Source organism: Ascidiella aspersa, chromosome 9 (assembly GCF_963924565.1).
Source record: "Ascidiella aspersa chromosome 9, kaAscAspe10.2, whole genome shotgun sequence".
NCBI classification, from domain to species: domain Eukaryota; kingdom Metazoa; phylum Chordata; class Ascidiacea; order Phlebobranchia; family Ascidiidae; genus Ascidiella; species Ascidiella aspersa.
The window spans coordinates 24,015,164-24,033,482 of record NC_139455.1 but is presented as its reverse complement, the minus strand read 5'-3'; the positions used below and the strand labels follow the sequence as shown (position 1 = coordinate 24,033,482).

General features: G+C 42.6%; 1 protein-coding gene and 9 non-coding genes across 10 annotated transcripts in view; 9 read left to right on the top strand and 1 right to left on the bottom strand.

The window, feature by feature from the left end:
• The window catches only part of LOC146133736 (low-density lipoprotein receptor-related protein 2-like), a 114,737-nt gene extending 98,144 nt beyond the window's left edge, over nt 1–16,593 (bottom strand). Inside the window, exons 1-6 of the mRNA XM_083397838.1 lie at nt 16,530–16,593; nt 14,235–14,354; nt 11,815–11,931; nt 3,259–3,384; nt 2,583–2,693; nt 2,037–2,156 (exon numbers count right to left, since the gene is read on the bottom strand). Coding sequence (XP_083253964.1) covers nt 2,037–2,156; nt 2,583–2,693; nt 3,259–3,384; nt 11,815–11,931; nt 14,235–14,354; nt 16,530–16,593 — 658 coding nt within the window. The remainder of the gene's footprint in view (nt 1–2,036; nt 2,157–2,582; nt 2,694–3,258; nt 3,385–11,814; nt 11,932–14,234; nt 14,355–16,529) is intronic.
• On the top strand, nt 153–224 carry Trnaw-cca (transfer RNA tryptophan (anticodon CCA)). The gene has a single exon. It is a non-coding gene; the product is annotated as a tRNA-Trp (tRNA).
• On the top strand, nt 455–526 carry Trnaw-cca (transfer RNA tryptophan (anticodon CCA)). The gene has a single exon. It is a non-coding gene; the product is annotated as a tRNA-Trp (tRNA).
• On the top strand, nt 607–678 carry Trnaw-cca (transfer RNA tryptophan (anticodon CCA)). The gene has a single exon. It is a non-coding gene; the product is annotated as a tRNA-Trp (tRNA).
• On the top strand, nt 757–828 carry Trnaw-cca (transfer RNA tryptophan (anticodon CCA)). Its single transcript has one exon. It is a non-coding gene; the product is annotated as a tRNA-Trp (tRNA).
• Nucleotides 1,056–1,127, top strand: Trnaw-cca (transfer RNA tryptophan (anticodon CCA)). The gene has a single exon. It is a non-coding gene; the product is annotated as a tRNA-Trp (tRNA).
• On the top strand, nt 1,206–1,277 carry Trnaw-cca (transfer RNA tryptophan (anticodon CCA)). Its single transcript has one exon. It is a non-coding gene; the product is annotated as a tRNA-Trp (tRNA).
• Trnaw-cca (transfer RNA tryptophan (anticodon CCA)) lies at nt 1,356–1,427 on the top strand. Its single transcript has one exon. It is a non-coding gene; the product is annotated as a tRNA-Trp (tRNA).
• On the top strand, nt 1,506–1,577 carry Trnaw-cca (transfer RNA tryptophan (anticodon CCA)). The gene has a single exon. It is a non-coding gene; the product is annotated as a tRNA-Trp (tRNA).
• Nucleotides 1,650–1,721, top strand: Trnaw-cca (transfer RNA tryptophan (anticodon CCA)). Its single transcript has one exon. It is a non-coding gene; the product is annotated as a tRNA-Trp (tRNA).
• Nucleotides 16,594–18,319: the final 1,726 nt, after the last annotated feature.

The following is an 18,319-nucleotide window of genomic DNA, read 5'->3' as shown; positions in this document are numbered from 1 at the left end:
ACAACAAGACTCCGTGGCGCAACGGTAGCGCGTCTGACTACAGATCTTTGCGTGTTCAAATCACGTCGAGGTCAAGATTTTTATTAATTTTATGTGATTTTCAAACTAGGGATTGTTGAGGTCAACAAAGCATCACTATGACGCAACAACAAGACTCCGTGGCGCAACGGTAACGCGTCTGACTCCAGATCAGAAGGTTGCGTGTTCAAATCACGTCGTGGTCAAGATTTTTACTAATTTTATATGATTTTCAAACTTGGGATTGTTCACGTCAACAAAGCATAACTATGATGCACCAACAAGATTCCGTGGCGCAACAGTAGCGCGTCTGACTCCAGATCAGAAAGTTGCGTGTCCAAATCACGTCGGGGTCAATATTTTTATTAATTTTAAATGATTTTCAAACTATAAGGATTGTTGAACTCAACCAAGCATAAATATGACGCAACAACAAGACTCCGTGGCGCAACGGTAGCGCGTCTGACTCCAGATCAGAAGGTTGCGTGTTCAAATCACGTCGGGGTCAAGATTTTTATTAATTTTAAATGATTTTCAAACTATAAGGATTGTTGAACTCAACAAAGCATAACTATGACGCAACAACAAGACTCCGTGGCGCAACGGTAGCGCGTCTGACTCCAGATCAGAAGGTTGCGTGTTCAAATCACGTCGGGGCCAAGATTTTCACTAATTTTATATGATTTTCAAACTTGGGATTGTTGAGGTCAACAAAGCATAACTATGACGCAACAACAAGACTCCGTGGCGCAACGGTAGCGCGTCTGACTCCAGATCAGAAGGTTGCGTGTTCAAATCACGTCGGGGTCAAGATTTTTATTAATTTTATATGATTTTCAAACTTGGGATTGTTGACGTCAACAAAGCATAACTATGACGTAACAACAAGACTCCATGGCGCAACGGTAGCGCGTCTGACTCCAGATCAGAAGGTTGCTTGTTCAAATCACGTCGGCGTCAAGATTTTCACTAATTTTATATGATTTCAAACTTGGGATTGTTGACGTCAACAAAGCATAACTATGACGCAACATCGAGACTCCGTGGCGCAACGGTAGCGCGTCTGACTCCAGATCAGAAGGTTGCGTGTTCAAATCACGTCGGGGTCAAGATTTTTATTAATTTTATATGATTTTCAAACTTGGGATTGTTGACGTCAACAAAGCATAACTATGACGCAACAACAAGACTCCGTGGCGCAACGGTAGCGCGTCTGACTCCAGATCAGAAGGTTGCGTGTTCAAATCACGTCGGGGTCAAGATTTTTATTAATTTTATATGATTTTCAAACTTGGGATTGTTGACGCCAACAAAGCATAACTATGACGCAACAACAAGACTCCGTGGCGCAACGGTAGCGCTTCTGACTCCAGATCAGAAGGTTGCTTGTTCAAATCACGTCGGGGTCAATATTTTTATTATTTTCTTATGATTTTTAAACTAGGGATTGTTGACGTCAAGAAAGCATAACTATGACGCAACAACAAGACTCCGTGGCGCAACGGTAGCGCGTCTGACTCCAGATCAGAAGGTTGCGTGTTCAAATCACGTCGGGGTCAAAATTTTTTTAGTTTATATTTTAATTTAAGTGATTTTTGACGTCAAAAAAGCTTGATTGTTACGAAATAACTGACTCCGTGGCGCAACGGTAGCGCGTCTGACTCCAGATCAGAAGGTTGCGTGTTCAAATCACGTCGGGGTCAATATTTTTTATTAATTTTAAATGATTTTCAAACTATAAGGATTGTTGAAGTCAACAAAGCATAATTATGATGCAACAACAAGACTCCGTGGCCCAACGGTAGCGAGTCTGACTCCAGATCAGAAGGTTGCGTGTTCAAATCACGTCGGGGTCAAGATTTTTATTAATTTCATATGATTTTTAAACTAGGGATTGTTGACGTCAAGAAAGCATACCAAGTATTTGCATAGTTATTTTACTCACAAACCGGGTTATTCGTAAAACCACTGGAATTTTACAGCTATATTTTTCTGCCGCTAGACGGCGCCCCACTCACCGCAATCGTCCGGTTCGTCACTTCCGTCCCCGCAATTCTGCCAACGATCGCACACGAAGCTTTCGGGAACGCACCGTCCGTTGAGACAAGTGAACTGACCCGACGGACACTTTATTGTAGCTGAAAAGGTGTGGTTTTGAATCAATTTGTCGTCGAAATCTTTTACAGAGTTACCACATATATTTTTGATTATATTTTTTTCAAAATATTTGGGGGCTTTTAAATACATAAGTTTCCTGAAATCATCGTTTTTAAACTTTATTGTAAAAAAGGCGTGGTTTGATTCTGTTTTTTTGTACAACTTGTAGTGCACCAGTGATTTCCGACCGGTGTTCCCTGGGATATTTGTAAAAATAATAATTTTCTATAGCGGAACACCTATCGATCTTTCACGTAATGCTAGCTGAAAATCACTGACTTAGATGATGTGTAGGCTAAGTGGTAGATAGTATGTTGGAGTCCTGGACTCTTCGTATTTGTAGTTGTAAGGTTGTAATCGTTAAAAGCCGAATCGAGAGAACAAATTCTGCCAGCTCGGTGACTTACTGCAGTTAAACTCGTCGGATTCATCCCGGCAGTCAAAGGTTCCATCGCACTGCTGGTCGGTCGTGTAGCAAGCGCCGTTGTCGCACGTCAGGTCGTCGCAGTTCGGATCAGCTGAGCAAACACGAAATCATTTAAATAAAAATCGCAATAACTTTATAAGGACTGAGACGTATTCATAGCCAGTGTGTACTTTGTGATCAAGCTCTTCTGGAGTCCTACCGACCAACGATGACGGCACCCATTATAATACAGCAAGTGTCTTCGGAAAGGCTTAGCGAAGTTAGCAAGCCTGATAACGGTTGTAATGCGGCCCGCAGATTTATTTTACACGCAAGCGGCGTATTTGTTTAATAAACATAAAGTACAATGAAATTTTGTCGTTATGCAATGCCAAAATACCTTTGGAGAAAATTTTAAACTGTACGAAAATTTATTAAAGCTATATTAATTCTGTGACAAATATAGATATTTATAATTTTTTTTAAAAAGTGTAACACAAAAATGTATGTCCAGCGCGCGATCGTCAAGACGTACAGTTATACATCCCTTAGAATATTTTTTTTTAATCCATGGGTAGAGTCTAATTATATTGAGAACATGATAAAACTAAACTATTCAAAAGTAACCCGGGCCACTAAAAATGAATCTGCAGCCCACTGCCTTACAGGCTTTGAACAACACTTACGGCAGCCGGCTTCGTCGCTACCGTCAGGACAGTCACTGGTGCGGTCGCAGTGAAAGTTGGACGGGATGCAGTAGCCACTGGTGCAAGCCCACTGCTCGTCGTTGCACGTTGACCCGGCTGTTAAAATATTTTATATTGCACACAGAGGTGATAGTACAATGATTTTCTTGCAGAAACGACAAAAAATTTTACCGGATATCACGACAATTTTAAAAGGTAGAAAGTTACGTTGTAAAGGAAACGTTTGAAGCATGTAAATAAATTATGGTACAATTTTAAAATAGATTTAATGGTTGTTAGTTTTTTGCCTCTCGCTATTGCTCCATTTCTCGCTTTTGCGCGCGCATAATGGCGCGACGCATCGCATACGCACACTCACTTAATTAGGCGTGGTAGTGCGCGCCTCTCACGTAAAGAATGCAACTAGCTTCTAGCCTTTGGGGCCAATTTAGTTGATATATAAAGCCTTTGTTTTGCGGTGCTTGGTGCAGTCACCACCAGCATCATTACTGAAGACACTATACACGCCAGACATCAAACTTTGGTATGTTTTATTTCGTAACCTTTTCTGTTTGTCTATGAAGTATTGAGCGCTAACAATTTACTTTTTCGCCTTACAGAAAACCTGCACCGATTTCTCTACTGTTTTGATTTGTACCGTGCGAAAATTGTACGTTCGCTATTGTCCTTGTAGACGCAAGCAATAATAGAATGAAGTGCTGAGTATTGCAAAGCTTGATTTCTACAAAAGTTTTCAAAGTCTCCCGTCTTACAGCTGGTGAGGTTGTCCCGTTGCACCGAAGTGCATCGTACGAAGTACCGTCGCTCGGCAATAAGTGCCCGCGACTCCTGTTGTCCCGTTGCACCGAAGTGCAGCGTACGAAGTACCGTCGCTCGGCAATAAGTGCCCGCGACTCCTGTTATCCCGTTGCACCGAAGTGCTGCGTACGAAGTACCGTCGCTCGGCAAGAAGTGCCAGCGGCTCCTGTTGTCCCGTTGCACCGAAGTGCATCGTACGAAATACCGTCGCTCGGCAATAAGTGCCCGCGACTCCTGTTGTCCCGTTGCACCGAAGTGCAGCGTACGAAGTACCGTCGCTCGGCAATAAGTGCCCGCGACTCCTGTTGTCCCGTTGCACCGAAGTGCAGCGTACGAAGTACCGTCGCTCGGCAATAAGTGCCTGCGACACCTGTTGTCCCGTTGCACCGAAGTGCAGCATCAGTGCTTTCGACACGCTCAAAGTTCAGCACGTTGTGCCGTTCGCGCTCTTTGTTTCCGTTGTAGTAAAGCACAACGTCCGTCGTCTTGTGTCACCACGCGTCGTGCCTGCAGGGCTCTGCTGAATTTCCTGCAGCATTAAGTTTTTCATTGCCCGCTCTGACCCGAGGCTTCTCCATTGTTACCTGAAGTACAGCACATTGCGCATACACCATGGATGCCATTATTGTCGCATGGCAAGCGCTAAACCGATTGTACGTAGACGTCGAAAGTGAGATGAAACAAGCCGAAGGTCGCCCTACAGTCATCTCGTTGTAACCGGATGTCAACGCCCAATACCTTCACCTTATGTCTCTATGTGGCAATATCCTCGACAACCAAGTCGTGCCAGGATCCAGCTCTACGAAAGCACAGTGTATTATTGGCTACACTGAATTTCAAAAGCACGTGCAAGAGTGGCTTGACCTCGTGAGAAGTTCTTCCGCCGGCCCATTGCATACGCCGCTGCCTGACAGCCCCGCTGATGATGCAGCTCGTCGTTCAGTCCGAGGAAGCATCACAACAAGAGCATCGTCGAGGCAAAGCAGCACTCGACAGCGGGAGAGCCGAAAAAGGTTGGAAATGGCACGCCTTACTAGAGTACACGAAGAGGAACGTCTCGCGTCGCAAAAGCAAGCCGCCGAGAGGCAACTTCAGCGTCAGGTAGAAGAGGCGAAGGAGGAGGCTCAACGTCAGGTAGAAGAGGCCCGGCGTCGGAACGAGGAGGCGAAAAGAGCGGCTGAGCGGAAGACCCAACGTGAACGAGAGGCATTGGAGCTTGAGTTTCAAGAAAGTTTACGCGAGACTCGTCATCGCCACGAGCTATCGGAGCTAGAAGCTGCCTGCGACGAGGAGGAATCGAACTGCGGCTCTAGTCGTCGAAGAGGGCTCTCTCTATGTAACTATTCGGATTCCATAAATCCGATTAACCCTCCAGTGTCAAGAAAAGAAGAAGCTGCGGAGTCCAACTGTGGTTCAACTCGCCGAAGAGGGCTCTTGCAACGCAACTTTTCAGGTTCTATAACTCCGCTTCTTCCCGCAATCGAGTTTCCGCACATATCTTCTTCTACTCCCAGATTGAGCGGTCCGGCTAGTCTTGGCCATGTCCCCCGTTCAACTCTTTCTGCTTCCGTTGCAATTACGACGTCAGAACGGTCGACAGTTCCAGTTTTCACTACAACAAGCCACGCACCGGATTTCCGCTACGTTACCCAACGCTCGACCAGATTTCACCCGACCGTCGACACTTTTCGTTATAGTCCTCCGAATGAACCCCGACACCTTCAAAACCCCTCGAAAAGCTTGTACAATACGGGGTCACGCCCACGTGATCACACGAATCATCCACGTGATCACACGAATCATTGTTGCAGAGGTGAAGTGGGCGAACGCTTTCTACCGAAACCTATAGTGGAGAAGTTCGACGGCGATCCGATGGACTATTGCAGCTTCATCAATCGATACACCATACATATTGGCAGGAAGGTCGATTCGTTTGACTTGAAGCTCAACTACCTTCTGCAGCACTGCCAAAAACATGTTTGCGATAAGGTAAAGCATCATGCTGTAAACCGGAATCCGCAGGATGCTTTCGAAAGTACTCTACAAGATTTATACAACCGCTACGGGCAGCCACACATAGTAGCTCGTCGCTGTGAAAGCCTTCTAAACGAACAACGAAAGCTAGCTGCTAACGATGCCGAAGGTCTAGAGAGATTCGCCGTCCTTCTAACCAACTGCTGCGCAGCTCTTGAGCAAATACGCGGCGCCTCTACAGTCGATTCTGTTGGCTTTATAACGGCCATAGCAGCAAAATTGCCAACTAAATTGAGGGACCGTTGGGTGACTTTTTCTCTACAAGTACAAGATACAGCCGGTCGAGTTGCAGCGTTTTCAGACTTTTCCGAATTCGTCAACCTTCAGAGTAAGGAGGCCAACTCAACTTATGGAAGAAGTTTTTTGGCGGATCAATACAACAAAGATGTAGACCCGCATGGCAACAAAGCTGCCACCTCCAAGTCTAAGCGACAATTTGCTACAACTTACACCACCGTCGTCGCACCAACTTCTACTGAGAGCGAGGCTGTTCGACAATGTCCACTTTGTGAAAAATCCCATCGCCTGGAGAATTGCGAAGAATTTCGTAGAAAGGCCATCTCCGACCGAAAAGAGTACTTGCGAACTGCATTTCGCTGCTACAGATGCTTGCGCCACGGCCATACTGTCCGAAACTGTCGCAGTGACGTCACTTGCAGTCAAAGTGGCTGTAGAAGCCGTTTTCATCATTTTTTGTTGCATTTCGTCAAGACTGAACGTCCCAATATCACAGAAAAGACCGCAGCTCGTCAAAGCTCTGCACGAAGTAACTGCCTACATTCTTTATCGAAGGATGCGAATACGAAGCAACTTTCTGCTTATCTAGACATGGTTCCAATATGCGTTCGTTATGAAGAAAAAGAAGTTCAAACTTATGCGCTGTTAGACTCCGGTTCTAACACGACGTTTTGCGAACGAAAGTTGGCCAGCTTACTGAACGCTACATCTACTGAAAGGTCAACAAGCATCCACCTAAGCACGTTGGGTTCCGCAAAGCGGGAAGTCAATACAGCGTCTATATCGCTATCAATACGCCCCTTGGAAGGCAGTGGGGAGATCTTCTTACCGGATGTGTTGCTCATCGACCAAATCCCCGCAAAGCCAACTGTTGCCCCACCTCAATACGAATTGGATCGGCATGAATACCTCCGCGGTGTTAATTTGCCATGCATTACTGGCGGGTCGGTAATGCTACTGATCGGCAACGACAACGCCCTTGCTCATCGTTGCCTGGAGAGTCGTTTCGCACCAAACCCTCGTTATCTTCCAGACGCTATCAAGACACCCTTAGGATGGCTATTAAAGGGACCTTCACTCGCAACTCGATCAACCGAGGATAGCGCTAACTTCCTGTTAAGAACATCGGGTATACCACGAGAGGTAGACGAACTTGCAAGCGCTATTGTCAATGACGAGGGAGAAGTTATTCCCTCTCCACACGAAACTGACGTAACGCACGTGGATTCTCTTATGCGCTGGATAAGTAACCACAAGGAAGCGGCCGAATTCGGTTTACAGTATTCCAGAGAAGACGTTGTAGCTTACAACATGATGTCTAGACTGGTGGAACTTGTAAACGGCCATTTCCAGCTCCCTCTTCCATGGAAGAACGACTCCGCAATCCTCCCCGACAGTATACAGATGGCACGTCAACGATTGACAAGTTTAAAGAAACGCTTATCAAACGACGCAAGGCTTCGCCATCAATACATCGAACAAATAAAGTGTCTACTCGATAAAGGATATGCAGAAGAAGTACCCTCCGATCAGAGTGATACAACGAGTCGCACTTGGTATTTACCGCACCATCCAGTCATAAATCCACGGAAGCCGGACAAGGTTCGAGTCGTCTTCGACTGCGCTGCAAGATGCCAGGGAATCGCCATCAACGATATGCTAATGAAAGGTCCTGATTTAGTGAACTCACTGGTTGGTGTACTGATGAGATTTCGGAAAGGCCGAATTGCAATAGTGGCAGACATAGAGGCCATGTTTCATCAGGTACTTGTCGCGCCTCGAGACCGTGACGCTCTGCGGTTCCTTTGGTGGCCAGGAGGAGATATGTCCAAAACGCCCTTCCCACATCGCATGACCGTCCATATTTTCGGCGCCCGGTCTTCTCCCAGCTGTGCAACATTTTGCTTGCGCCAAACCGCCAAACAGTTCGGCAAATTATTTCACCCTGGAGTTGCGCAAACCGTATTGAAGGGTTTTTATGTAGACGACTGCCTTGCCACAGCACACGACTCGACTACAGGAGTCCAACTAGTAAAAGACTTACGAAAGCTACTTGCTAAAGGCGGATTTAAACTGACAAAATGGTTGTCAACAAGTGATGACGTCATGGAATCCGTTCCCGTTGAAGAAAGGGCAAAGGCTGTACAGGAAGTACAACTGGGCGAAGCAACGCAGCAGCGTGTATTGGGAATAATATGGAACGTAAAGGCCGATGAGTTTCAGTTCGAAATCAGCTTCCCCGAACAACCTCTAACACGCCGTGTCATGTTGTCCATCACGAACTCCTTATTTGACCCGTTGGGGTTCGTAGCGCCGGTCATACTCGAAGCAAGGCTGATCTATAGAGACCTCTGCCATAAAAAGGTAGATTGGGACGAACCAATAACAGGCTCCGAAGAACAGCGTTGGAATACATGGCGCCACAGCCTACGTCATCTTCATGACTTAAGGGTTCCTCGTTGCTTCGAACCATTGAATATCCGTCCTTGGACAGGAACTCAACTTCACTTTTTCGCTGACGCTTCCAATTCTGCACGTGGCGCAGTCTGCTACTTACGAAAGTTTAATGAACAAGGTGACGTCAAATGTTCACTCGTTATGGGAAAGTCCTTGCTGTCGGGTGCTGGAAAACACACTATTCCAAAACTGGAATTGGAGGCTGCACTGGATGCCGTAAAGCTATCCCGCCGTATCCAGGAAGAATTGGAAATCCACGATTGTCCATGTATCTTTTGGACAGATTCCTCAATTGTACTTCAATCGTTAAGAGCAGAAACCAAGAATTTTCCGACATTTGCACGAAACCGTCTATCGCAAATCCTCGAACATACGAAATCCTACGACTGGATGCACGTTCCATCAGAATTAAATCCGGCCGATCAAGCTTCACGAGGAATGTGCGCCCAAGCTCTGGTAAAGTCTGGAATGTGGTTCAACGGTCCGCCTTTCCTACAGCTTTCTCCCGACAATTGGCCGAACCGTTTTACCCAACCGCCGACCGCTTCCCCGCAATATGAAAGCTTTAACCTCGATAAGACACCAAAGCAAGTGTTCCTGTGTACGTCCGACGTCCCGGCTACCGATCGCATAATCTTACACTTTTCTTCGCTCTACCGTCTGAAGGTTGCCGCAGCGTGGTTCTTACGAGTGAAATCATTTCTATTGTCCCGAAAACGAAACGAACCCGAAGCCAGCCTTAATTGCTCACCCCTTCCTGTTGAAGAGTTACAGAGAGCAGAAGAAGCTCTAGTGAAATATGTACAACACGAAAACTTCCCGCAGTGGATGAAGTCCGCGGTGCCTAGACAAATGGGAAAGCCCACGCCTCTCTACAAACTCAACCCAAAATTGATAAACGGGGTATTACGTGTAGGAGGAAGGCTGCAAAAAGCACAAATTCCCTTCGATTCCAGACACCCAGCAATTCTCCCACAGCTTTCGCGTCTCACATACCTCATCATCGACCACGCACATCGAAACATAACCGGTCACTCTGGCGTCAATCACACGCTGAATGCTTTGTGTCAATACTATTGGATCTTGAACGCCAGAGTAGAAGTCAGTCGCGTCATACGCGAGTGTTTGTTTTGCATGAGAAGAGGTGCCAAACCGGGGGAGCAGTTGATGGCCGACTTGCCCACTGCTAGACTTCAAATCCGACAGCCACCTTTCTCCCATACCGGAGTAGACTACTTCGGACCGTTCAAAGTTAAACATCGAAGAAGTACTTTGAAACGATACGGATGTATCTTTACGTGCATGACCACTCGTGCAATACATTTGGAAGTCGCCCCAGACCTCACTACGGACTCTCTTATCAACGCGATGAGGCGCTTCATTTCCAGACGAGGTCCAGTCACCAACATATATTCCGATAACGGAACTAACCTGGTGGGAGGAGAAAGAGAACTGCGTGAAGCAATACGAGAATGGAATCTGGTTCACGTACAGACCTTCTTCAGGCAACGTGAGATTAATTGGCACTTCAATCCTCCGAGCGCTAGTCATTTTGGAGGCGCTTGGGAGCGTATGATTCGATCGGTACGCCGAGTTCTATTGGCAGTGGCGTCCGACAAGCAACTTGACGACGACGCAATACACACACTGTTCATAGAAGTTGAAGATGTCGTGAACTCCCGCCCATTGACGAAAGTTCCATTGGAAGCCGGAGAAGACCTTCCTCTTACTCCAAATCACTTGCTGAAGATTAACCCTGCGATCAGCCTTCCCCCGCTCATCACCGATGCAAGCGACTGCTACACCCGACAACGCTACCGACTTGTACAGTACGCCGCCGACGCATTTTGGAGGCGCTGGGTAATCGAGTATCCGCGTACTATAATTGCAAGAGGAAAGTGGCTAGACAGAAACGAAAACTTACGACAGAACGACATTGTTCTAATAATGGACCACTCCACTCCTCGTGGTCGTTGGCCTTTGGGCCGTATCGTTAAATTGCACCCGGACAAACACGGAGTTGTCCGCAGCGTTGATGTTACCACATCCGGATCAACATTGACCCGACCAATCGCAAAACTTTGCGTCATACTTCCAGCAGCCGCAGACGATGACCAGTGACGATGATCGGAAACGGTGATCCCGATGTACATCCAGTATCCCTGACGTCCATCCATGCTACTCTTTGAGTAGCAAACCTCCACGCTACATCCGTAGCAACGAACATTACGCTAGCCGCGAACGGCAAAACTTTGTTTTTGTATAAAAAATATGTTACTTATCGTACCCTATTTTTTGGGGGGAGTTTGTTAGTTTTTTGCCTCTCGCTATTGCTCCATTTCTCGCTTTTGCGCGCGCATAATGGCGCGACGCATCGCATACGCACACTCACTTAATTAGGCGTGGTAGTGCGCGCCTCTCACGTAAAGAATGCAACTAGCTTCTAGCCTTTGGGGCCAATTTAGTTGATATATAAAGCCTTTGTTTTGCGGTGCTTGGTGCAGTCACCACCAGCATCATTACTGAAGACACTATACACGCCAGACATCAAACTTTGGTATGTTTTATTTCGTAACCTTTTCTGTTTGTCTATGAAGTATTGAGCGCTAACAATTTACTTTTTCGCCTTACAGAAAACCTGCACCGATTTCTCTACTGTTTTGATTTGTACCGTGCGAAAATTGTACGTTCGCTATTGTCCTTGTAGACGCAAGCAATAATAGAATGAAGTGCTGAGTATTGCAAAGCTTGATTTCTACAATGGTGGTAACTTGTTTTTTTAAATTATACGTTATTTTGGCGTTGAAATTATCTTCCAGAAATTATCGACCGCCCAGTCTTTGGTGTAAGAATGCAATTATTATATAAGCATAAAATATTATTTTCAAACCTTTACCATAAAAGCTTTAAATTATTGCAATAAACGCCTAAAATTAAAAGATAAGCTTAAAATATTCTTCTTCGACCTTTACATGACGCAATATAAGCTTTTATACTTACGGCAGCCGTTTTCGTCCTCCCCGCTGGTGCAATCATTCTCCCCATCGCAGACGAAATGCGAAGGAATGCAAGCGCCGTCGGGACACTGAAACTCGGATGACGAACACGTGGCTGCGCCTAAGGAAAAAACGGAACACTGCCGGTTTTTTGAGGCATAATGGTTGGAGGTTTTAGTAAGACGTAATAAGAATATCAAGACTAATACAGAAGTAGGTATCATTTTGAACGTTTCGAATAACCCTTTATTCGTGACGATGTGCAAAAATGAATAAAGAGGGCGCTGGTCTAGAATCCTACCACAGTTCTAAAATCAACGCACAAAATTTGAGTTAGGGTGCGGGTTAGCGTTCGGGTGTGGATAGTTCAAGTATTATTATATTCTTTGTTTAATAATAATACTTCACCCACCTTAACCCAAACGCTAACCCGCACCCTAACCCAAATGGTGTTTCGTTGTGGTAGGATTCTTGACCAGCGCCATAAAGAGTTATTCGAAACGTTAAAAATGATACCTAAAGCACTACTGCTGTTTTTCTTTCGCAAAACACTCGCGACTTTAAGGTTAAAAAACTCAGTTGCTTTTAGTAAAGTATACTTGTTTGTAAAATGAATTGTATACTGTCTTGCTACTCAGAAATCCTGGTTTATTTTATTTGTGTGTACATATATTAGCAACTCACTTCTTCTTTTTAGAAAAAAAAAACTCAAGCGTTAGCAGATATTAGATTCTGTTTTTAAAGGTTTTGAAATTTTAGGGTATTGTTCGTCAACGAGGTTATTATGTTTCCTACATATCACCCAAATATAACATTAAATGGTAATGTAACCATATATAACACTTGTAGCAATATTTAATGCACACAGCGTAATATCTCAACTGGTCTAAGACGATAAACGTTTGATTTGTGTTGTCAATAACAACCCTGAACTCTGTTATACGGCACATTTGTATTTTTCTAACAGACATTACGAGGAACAAATAAAAGTCGAGGCACATAATAAACAGAGCATCGCTTTGGTCGGCGTTTAATTAACGGTTCAAGCTTATTACTGTGGTTTCGCCCGTCGCTCTCTTAATTGCCAATCAGCGTTTTCACAGAAAATGGAAACTTCTAAGCTAAGGTTTCTCCGCAGACCTGCAGTTGTTTACAACGTATATGGCCTAGTTTGTGTTTGTGAACTGCGCTTTGAACGCGTGTGAGTGCACGAACTACTCTTGCATTTCAGTTTTGATAAAAATGCGATAAATCAGCCTAGAACAGGGATGTCCAACCTGCGGCCCGCGGGCCACATTGCGGCCCGTCTGAAATTTTTGTGCGGCCCGCTAGTCATTTTCACTCCCAAGTAGTATTTTAAACGTTCAATATTAGCCTAATTTAAATGTACCAGTCAGCCTTTAGGGGCGCACTAATAGTACAGTATGGGTAAAAAAATATGTATATAACTATAAAGGCCCGTTATAACTCTAAACAACAATACTTAATTTTGAAGCTTAATAGGTTCTGCGGCCCATTAAATTATTTCAAGTGTCAATGCGGCCCACTATAATAAAATGTTGGACATCCCTGGCCTAGAAGATTAAAACTTAGCGATTTTGGGGTTTACTGTTAGAAATTTCTTCGGCAGCCTATAGCAGCTTTAACCGGAAACTGTAATTCTAGTCGCGGCTGTTGCCAAACCTATAGCAACAGTTTCGATCAGCTGACAAGACTTTACGTAGAAAACTAACAGTACACGCAAGCTAGCGTTTAACGTGTTTAATTTTGAGAACAGGTGTAGGAATAAGAATATTTTGCTAACTAAAATATGCGGTAATGCATAGTAGGAAGTGTCACCTAACGTACTGTACCCAAACTTAAGATTTTTGTTACTTTTGTAACACACTTACAAGTCAATCTTTAAAGATGCAAGTTTGTAGAGAAACAATGCTGTTTTGGAGATTTAGTAGACTTTTGATGTCTGTGGACTGTGGTCAACAAGCTTTTTCAAGGAAATTTTCGACTTTTTGTTCAAAGTAATTAAGTTAACTTTAGCTTTATAGAAGTTTAAACATACATAATCTTAAGACATTCTGTTGCAGCCCGGGGTATAGTATTCCTCCTTAAGGCTATACGTTGCACAAATGTGAAGATTTGCAAAACCATTTTTGCAGTAAAATTAGCTTTTTGCGCCATTCTAAAATCAGCTTATATGAACAGTTTAGCTATAATCCTGGGAAAAGTGTTCGAAAGCATAAAAAAATCAAGAGTAGCCATGTAATTTGATGTGTACTTATTTTGGATGCTTATCTCACAAAATGTCTTATCTCACAAATTCAGGATTCTGTTAACTCACCAGTCGCTGAATTTAAATTATTTTAAGTCGGAACACCGGTTATTATATTTCAATCATAGCAAGCCATTTAATACAGTATTACTTACCGCAGTCCTTTTCGTCCGATCCCGGGTGTGTTTCGCCTTGACAGTCTGTGGTTCCATCGCACACCCAGCTTGTGGGAATGCACTGTCCATCCCTGCACTGAAACTGGCCAGTCGAGCAATCTGGCGACAAACCCAACAAATTGGCAAACTAGTATCTCCTGGGTAAGTCACAGCAACGTTTATAAACTATTCATTTGTTTGCAGGTTATTTGTTAAAGGTTAAGTAAGCTTGTAGCTTTTAAATGGTAGGTTAACTTTGCAAAACTTGTACTTTCACGCAGGCTTAAAAAGAGGCGTTTTCTCATTCTAAGACAAGAACGCCTTTAAAATGGCGAAAAGGCTCTCTTGTATAACAAAGTAATGAAAATTACCATATGTATACTGTAGATTAAAAAAACAAAACAATCCGGTCTGGTTTTATTACCCCATATTTATTTGTTCTTTGCAACCTGATTTTTAACAACTCGTTTCGTTACTTTAGAAAAGTGGTAGGATTCGAGGTCAGCGCCAGAGTTTGTTAACGTTTTACTTTGTTTTTAGACTACACTATTTTTAATGTTAAATCATTGTTTCCATCTGCAATCCTAATTCGTATCCGCGATTAAATGGATCGGAAATATCCAACTCAGCAAATATATAAACAGGTTAGTTTGAACGTTATTCAGTTTTAAATTGCAATATTTACATTTACGCTTTTTTGCTATTAATTATTCGAAAGTTCACAAGCCCCTAGCATAACTAGATAGTTTTGTCGGATATTGAGTTTTACAAAGTAAGCAATTCCTATTACCCAAGTATTTCATTCACGATATTAAGTAATTTAAAGTTAACCAATTTTTTTTTAAGTACACTAAAACCCCACAAATGACTGAAAAAACAACAGCCAAGGTTTACTCGAAACTTAACAAACGAAACAATGCCCCCATTGTCTCTAAAAATCACAACCAATCAAAACATTTTATCGCTTTGTGTATTTACACATCGTTTCATAACGATTATCATCATGAAATTAAATTGCCCTAATACACAATTGAATAAAAAATAGTTCATAACTGTCTAGCAAGGGCACCTAACTGTACGAGTGACGTACTTTATGTTGCAGACCTAACAGATAGCCTTATAATTAACCTATAAAACATAAATAATGTTGGCTGCTAATTCAAACAAGTTTGGTAAAATTTTTAACTGGATGACAATTTTAAAAAGTTTAAAGATTGTGTTAAATAGTTGTTTATATTTTCGTCGTTTACCTATTAATCAAGTCAATAAAGTTAGACACAGAATTTTATAACCGGCCCGCGGTCGCCAGTCCTTATATTTTTTTGATCCCTTTATGAAAAAGTTTGGTGACCCATGCTGAACAGCAAATATGTGTTATCTTCAAAAAAGAAACGTTAAAGATTTGCAAAGAATTAAGGTGGCTTTACTGTTTAAAACTGATATCTAGAAACTTTGTTTGCTTTAATGTTGTTCAAAACAAAAAATACCATTTTATGTTGAACTTGGAAATAGCTATTCTGCTGTAATATAAGTTAAAGCTTCATTGCCACATGTTTACCGGCGAGCGAAAAGGGAGTAAATTTTATGCGGTTTTGAAGAGCTATGTGCGTCTCCATTCATCGGTGGACACCAGCGGTGTCTTTTAGCAAGCTTATTGTGGCAACATCTTAACCCTTGGGTAAAACGAAGACATCTTCATTCCAATCCAGCGCACTTTAAAAGGCAAGTTGTTTGCCGATTTTTTCACGCCTATGTAAATACTTAGATAATTTCTAGTCTCTTTCATTTAGGTATGTTTTGTAGATAAAAGCCTACAGTCCTGAGTTATGTTTGGAAATATTTGAAAACTGGCCTTGATTGTTGGTGGGATTATAAAACTAATCAAAGTTATACGGACTAATGGTTGCAGATTTAACCAGTATACCTTTGTATTCTGTCCCTAACAATTAAAAAATCCTAATTTAAACAAGCTTAACAGTCTATATTGAAAATCCAACAACGTTCTGCACGTGCACTATTAATACCATAATCTTTTTTTGTTTTACCTTAAATGTGTCCAAGGTAAAGACAGAAGAGTACGATATTTTTTATCAACATTCTAGTTTAAAAATTTGTTTCTAGAAGGTAAAACTGCTCGTTTTTTGAAAAAAATTATAAGATGTTCTCATTTCCTCAAATACTTTTAAAAATGCTTAAAAGTGCTTAGTGATCCCCCAAATTAACGTAGTTGGCTTTTAAACTATAGATAATAACTGCATTAATTACTGTGTTCACCTTGTAAAACACTGTGCTTACCTTGTTGTGCCGTAACGAGAAGGCAGAACGCCAAACTTAAACAGATTTTCATTGCACTAAGCATTTTGATCAAACTCTAGCTTACTCTAATTCATGCCAGATTCTTCCTATGTAGAGCCACGATTCTGGCAAGGAAACACAAAAAGTTTTATGTTAACTTTCAAGTAACATATACTCCCTAAGAGTTTTCCCGTCTATTTGCTGAGTTATATTTAAGCTGTTCAAACGTTAGGAGATTTTGATGGACTGAGCCAGTGATTCTTAATCTTTTTCAGCTTGTGGTATACTAAGAACATTATAAAACATATCTCGCATCGTCATTTTACACAACCACACTGATATAAGTAAAACACTAAACTAACTACACGGAAAAGTAATAAATGAATACTATAATATAAACAGTTATCTAATGCAGTGCTTTTCACATTTTTTTTAGTCTTTAATATAATACAAATATTCGCGACCCCTACTTTAACAGTTTATACCAGTGGTCGCAAACTTTTTTGTCGCGGCCCAAATTACTCTTTTCAGAGCTATTGAAGGCCCACTACGTAAAATCACTACGAAAAAGTGGCGGATTCAAGAAATTTCATTTTAAGGTGAAATGTAACGCGGCGCCTCGATGGCCAAAACACTGCCATATCATAATATAAAACATACAATAAAACGAAGAATATACGCCCGTAGCGCGAAAAGTTTTCAATTACACACAGTTTAAGTTGGCCAGAAATATAGTTCGACAGACTCCCAGGATGACATTTGGCACGTGGTGGGCATTAAAGCTGAGCCACTTTAAAAATGCTATGCCACACAAACTTTTGAAATACAGTGCAATGAATGTACGAAAATCACGCAACTACATTATAACACTAAGCTATTCAAAAGTAACTCGCGGCCCACTAAAAATGGGTCTGCGGCCCTCAATTTGCCGGCCACTGGTTTAAACCATAACATTTCTCGTCATCTACTTTGGCACCATTCGCATTACGTTTGCCATTAGCATATCAAACTGAAAACAATAACAATTGTATAGATGTAACACCTTTTGTATAAAGTTATACGGACTTTCTCGCGGCCCTTTGCGCAACACCCAGTTTGGGAAGCCCTGATCTAATGGACTGTATGCATTCAAGTCTTGTATTTTTGTCTTTATGCCCATTTCCAATACGTCTACATTTTTTCTATGACTGCAAAATTTTCTCGACAACCTTAAAAATCTCCCGAGCTGAGAAAATCACTGGACTGAGCTTTTGTTTATGCGCCAAGTGTTAAGTTGCATTTTGACGGTGTGTAATCTTTCCAAACGGCGCAATCGCCCAAACTAACCCGAATCTTGTTGTTTTGCATTTAGCGTGACAAATGGAACAGAACAGGGAAATAGAGCAAATCGAGGGAGGACACCGGGGCACTGTTAACACGACGCATTGCTCGCCGGCAAGAAACTGCGATTTATCGAGGAAAAGTAACGTATAATGGTATTAGAGAATTTTTTAAACTTGTTTTATAAGCGGGAGATGTCATGTTATCGCGCAAATCATAACGTCACGCTCATAACCAAATTGCCTAAGTCATTTTTTTATGATTTTCAAAGTTTTTGCCTAAGTCACTCCATGTAAGTTGTAACCATCCCCATCCATCGACAAAGCGCCTGAGTCATTTTTTTGCACAAGTGAGTGAAAAATGACCGAAGCACTTTTTCTATGGATGGGGATGGTAACAAGGAGTGACTGAATCAAAAACTTTGAAAATCAGTAAAAAATGAATTAGGCAATTTGGTTATGAGCGTGACG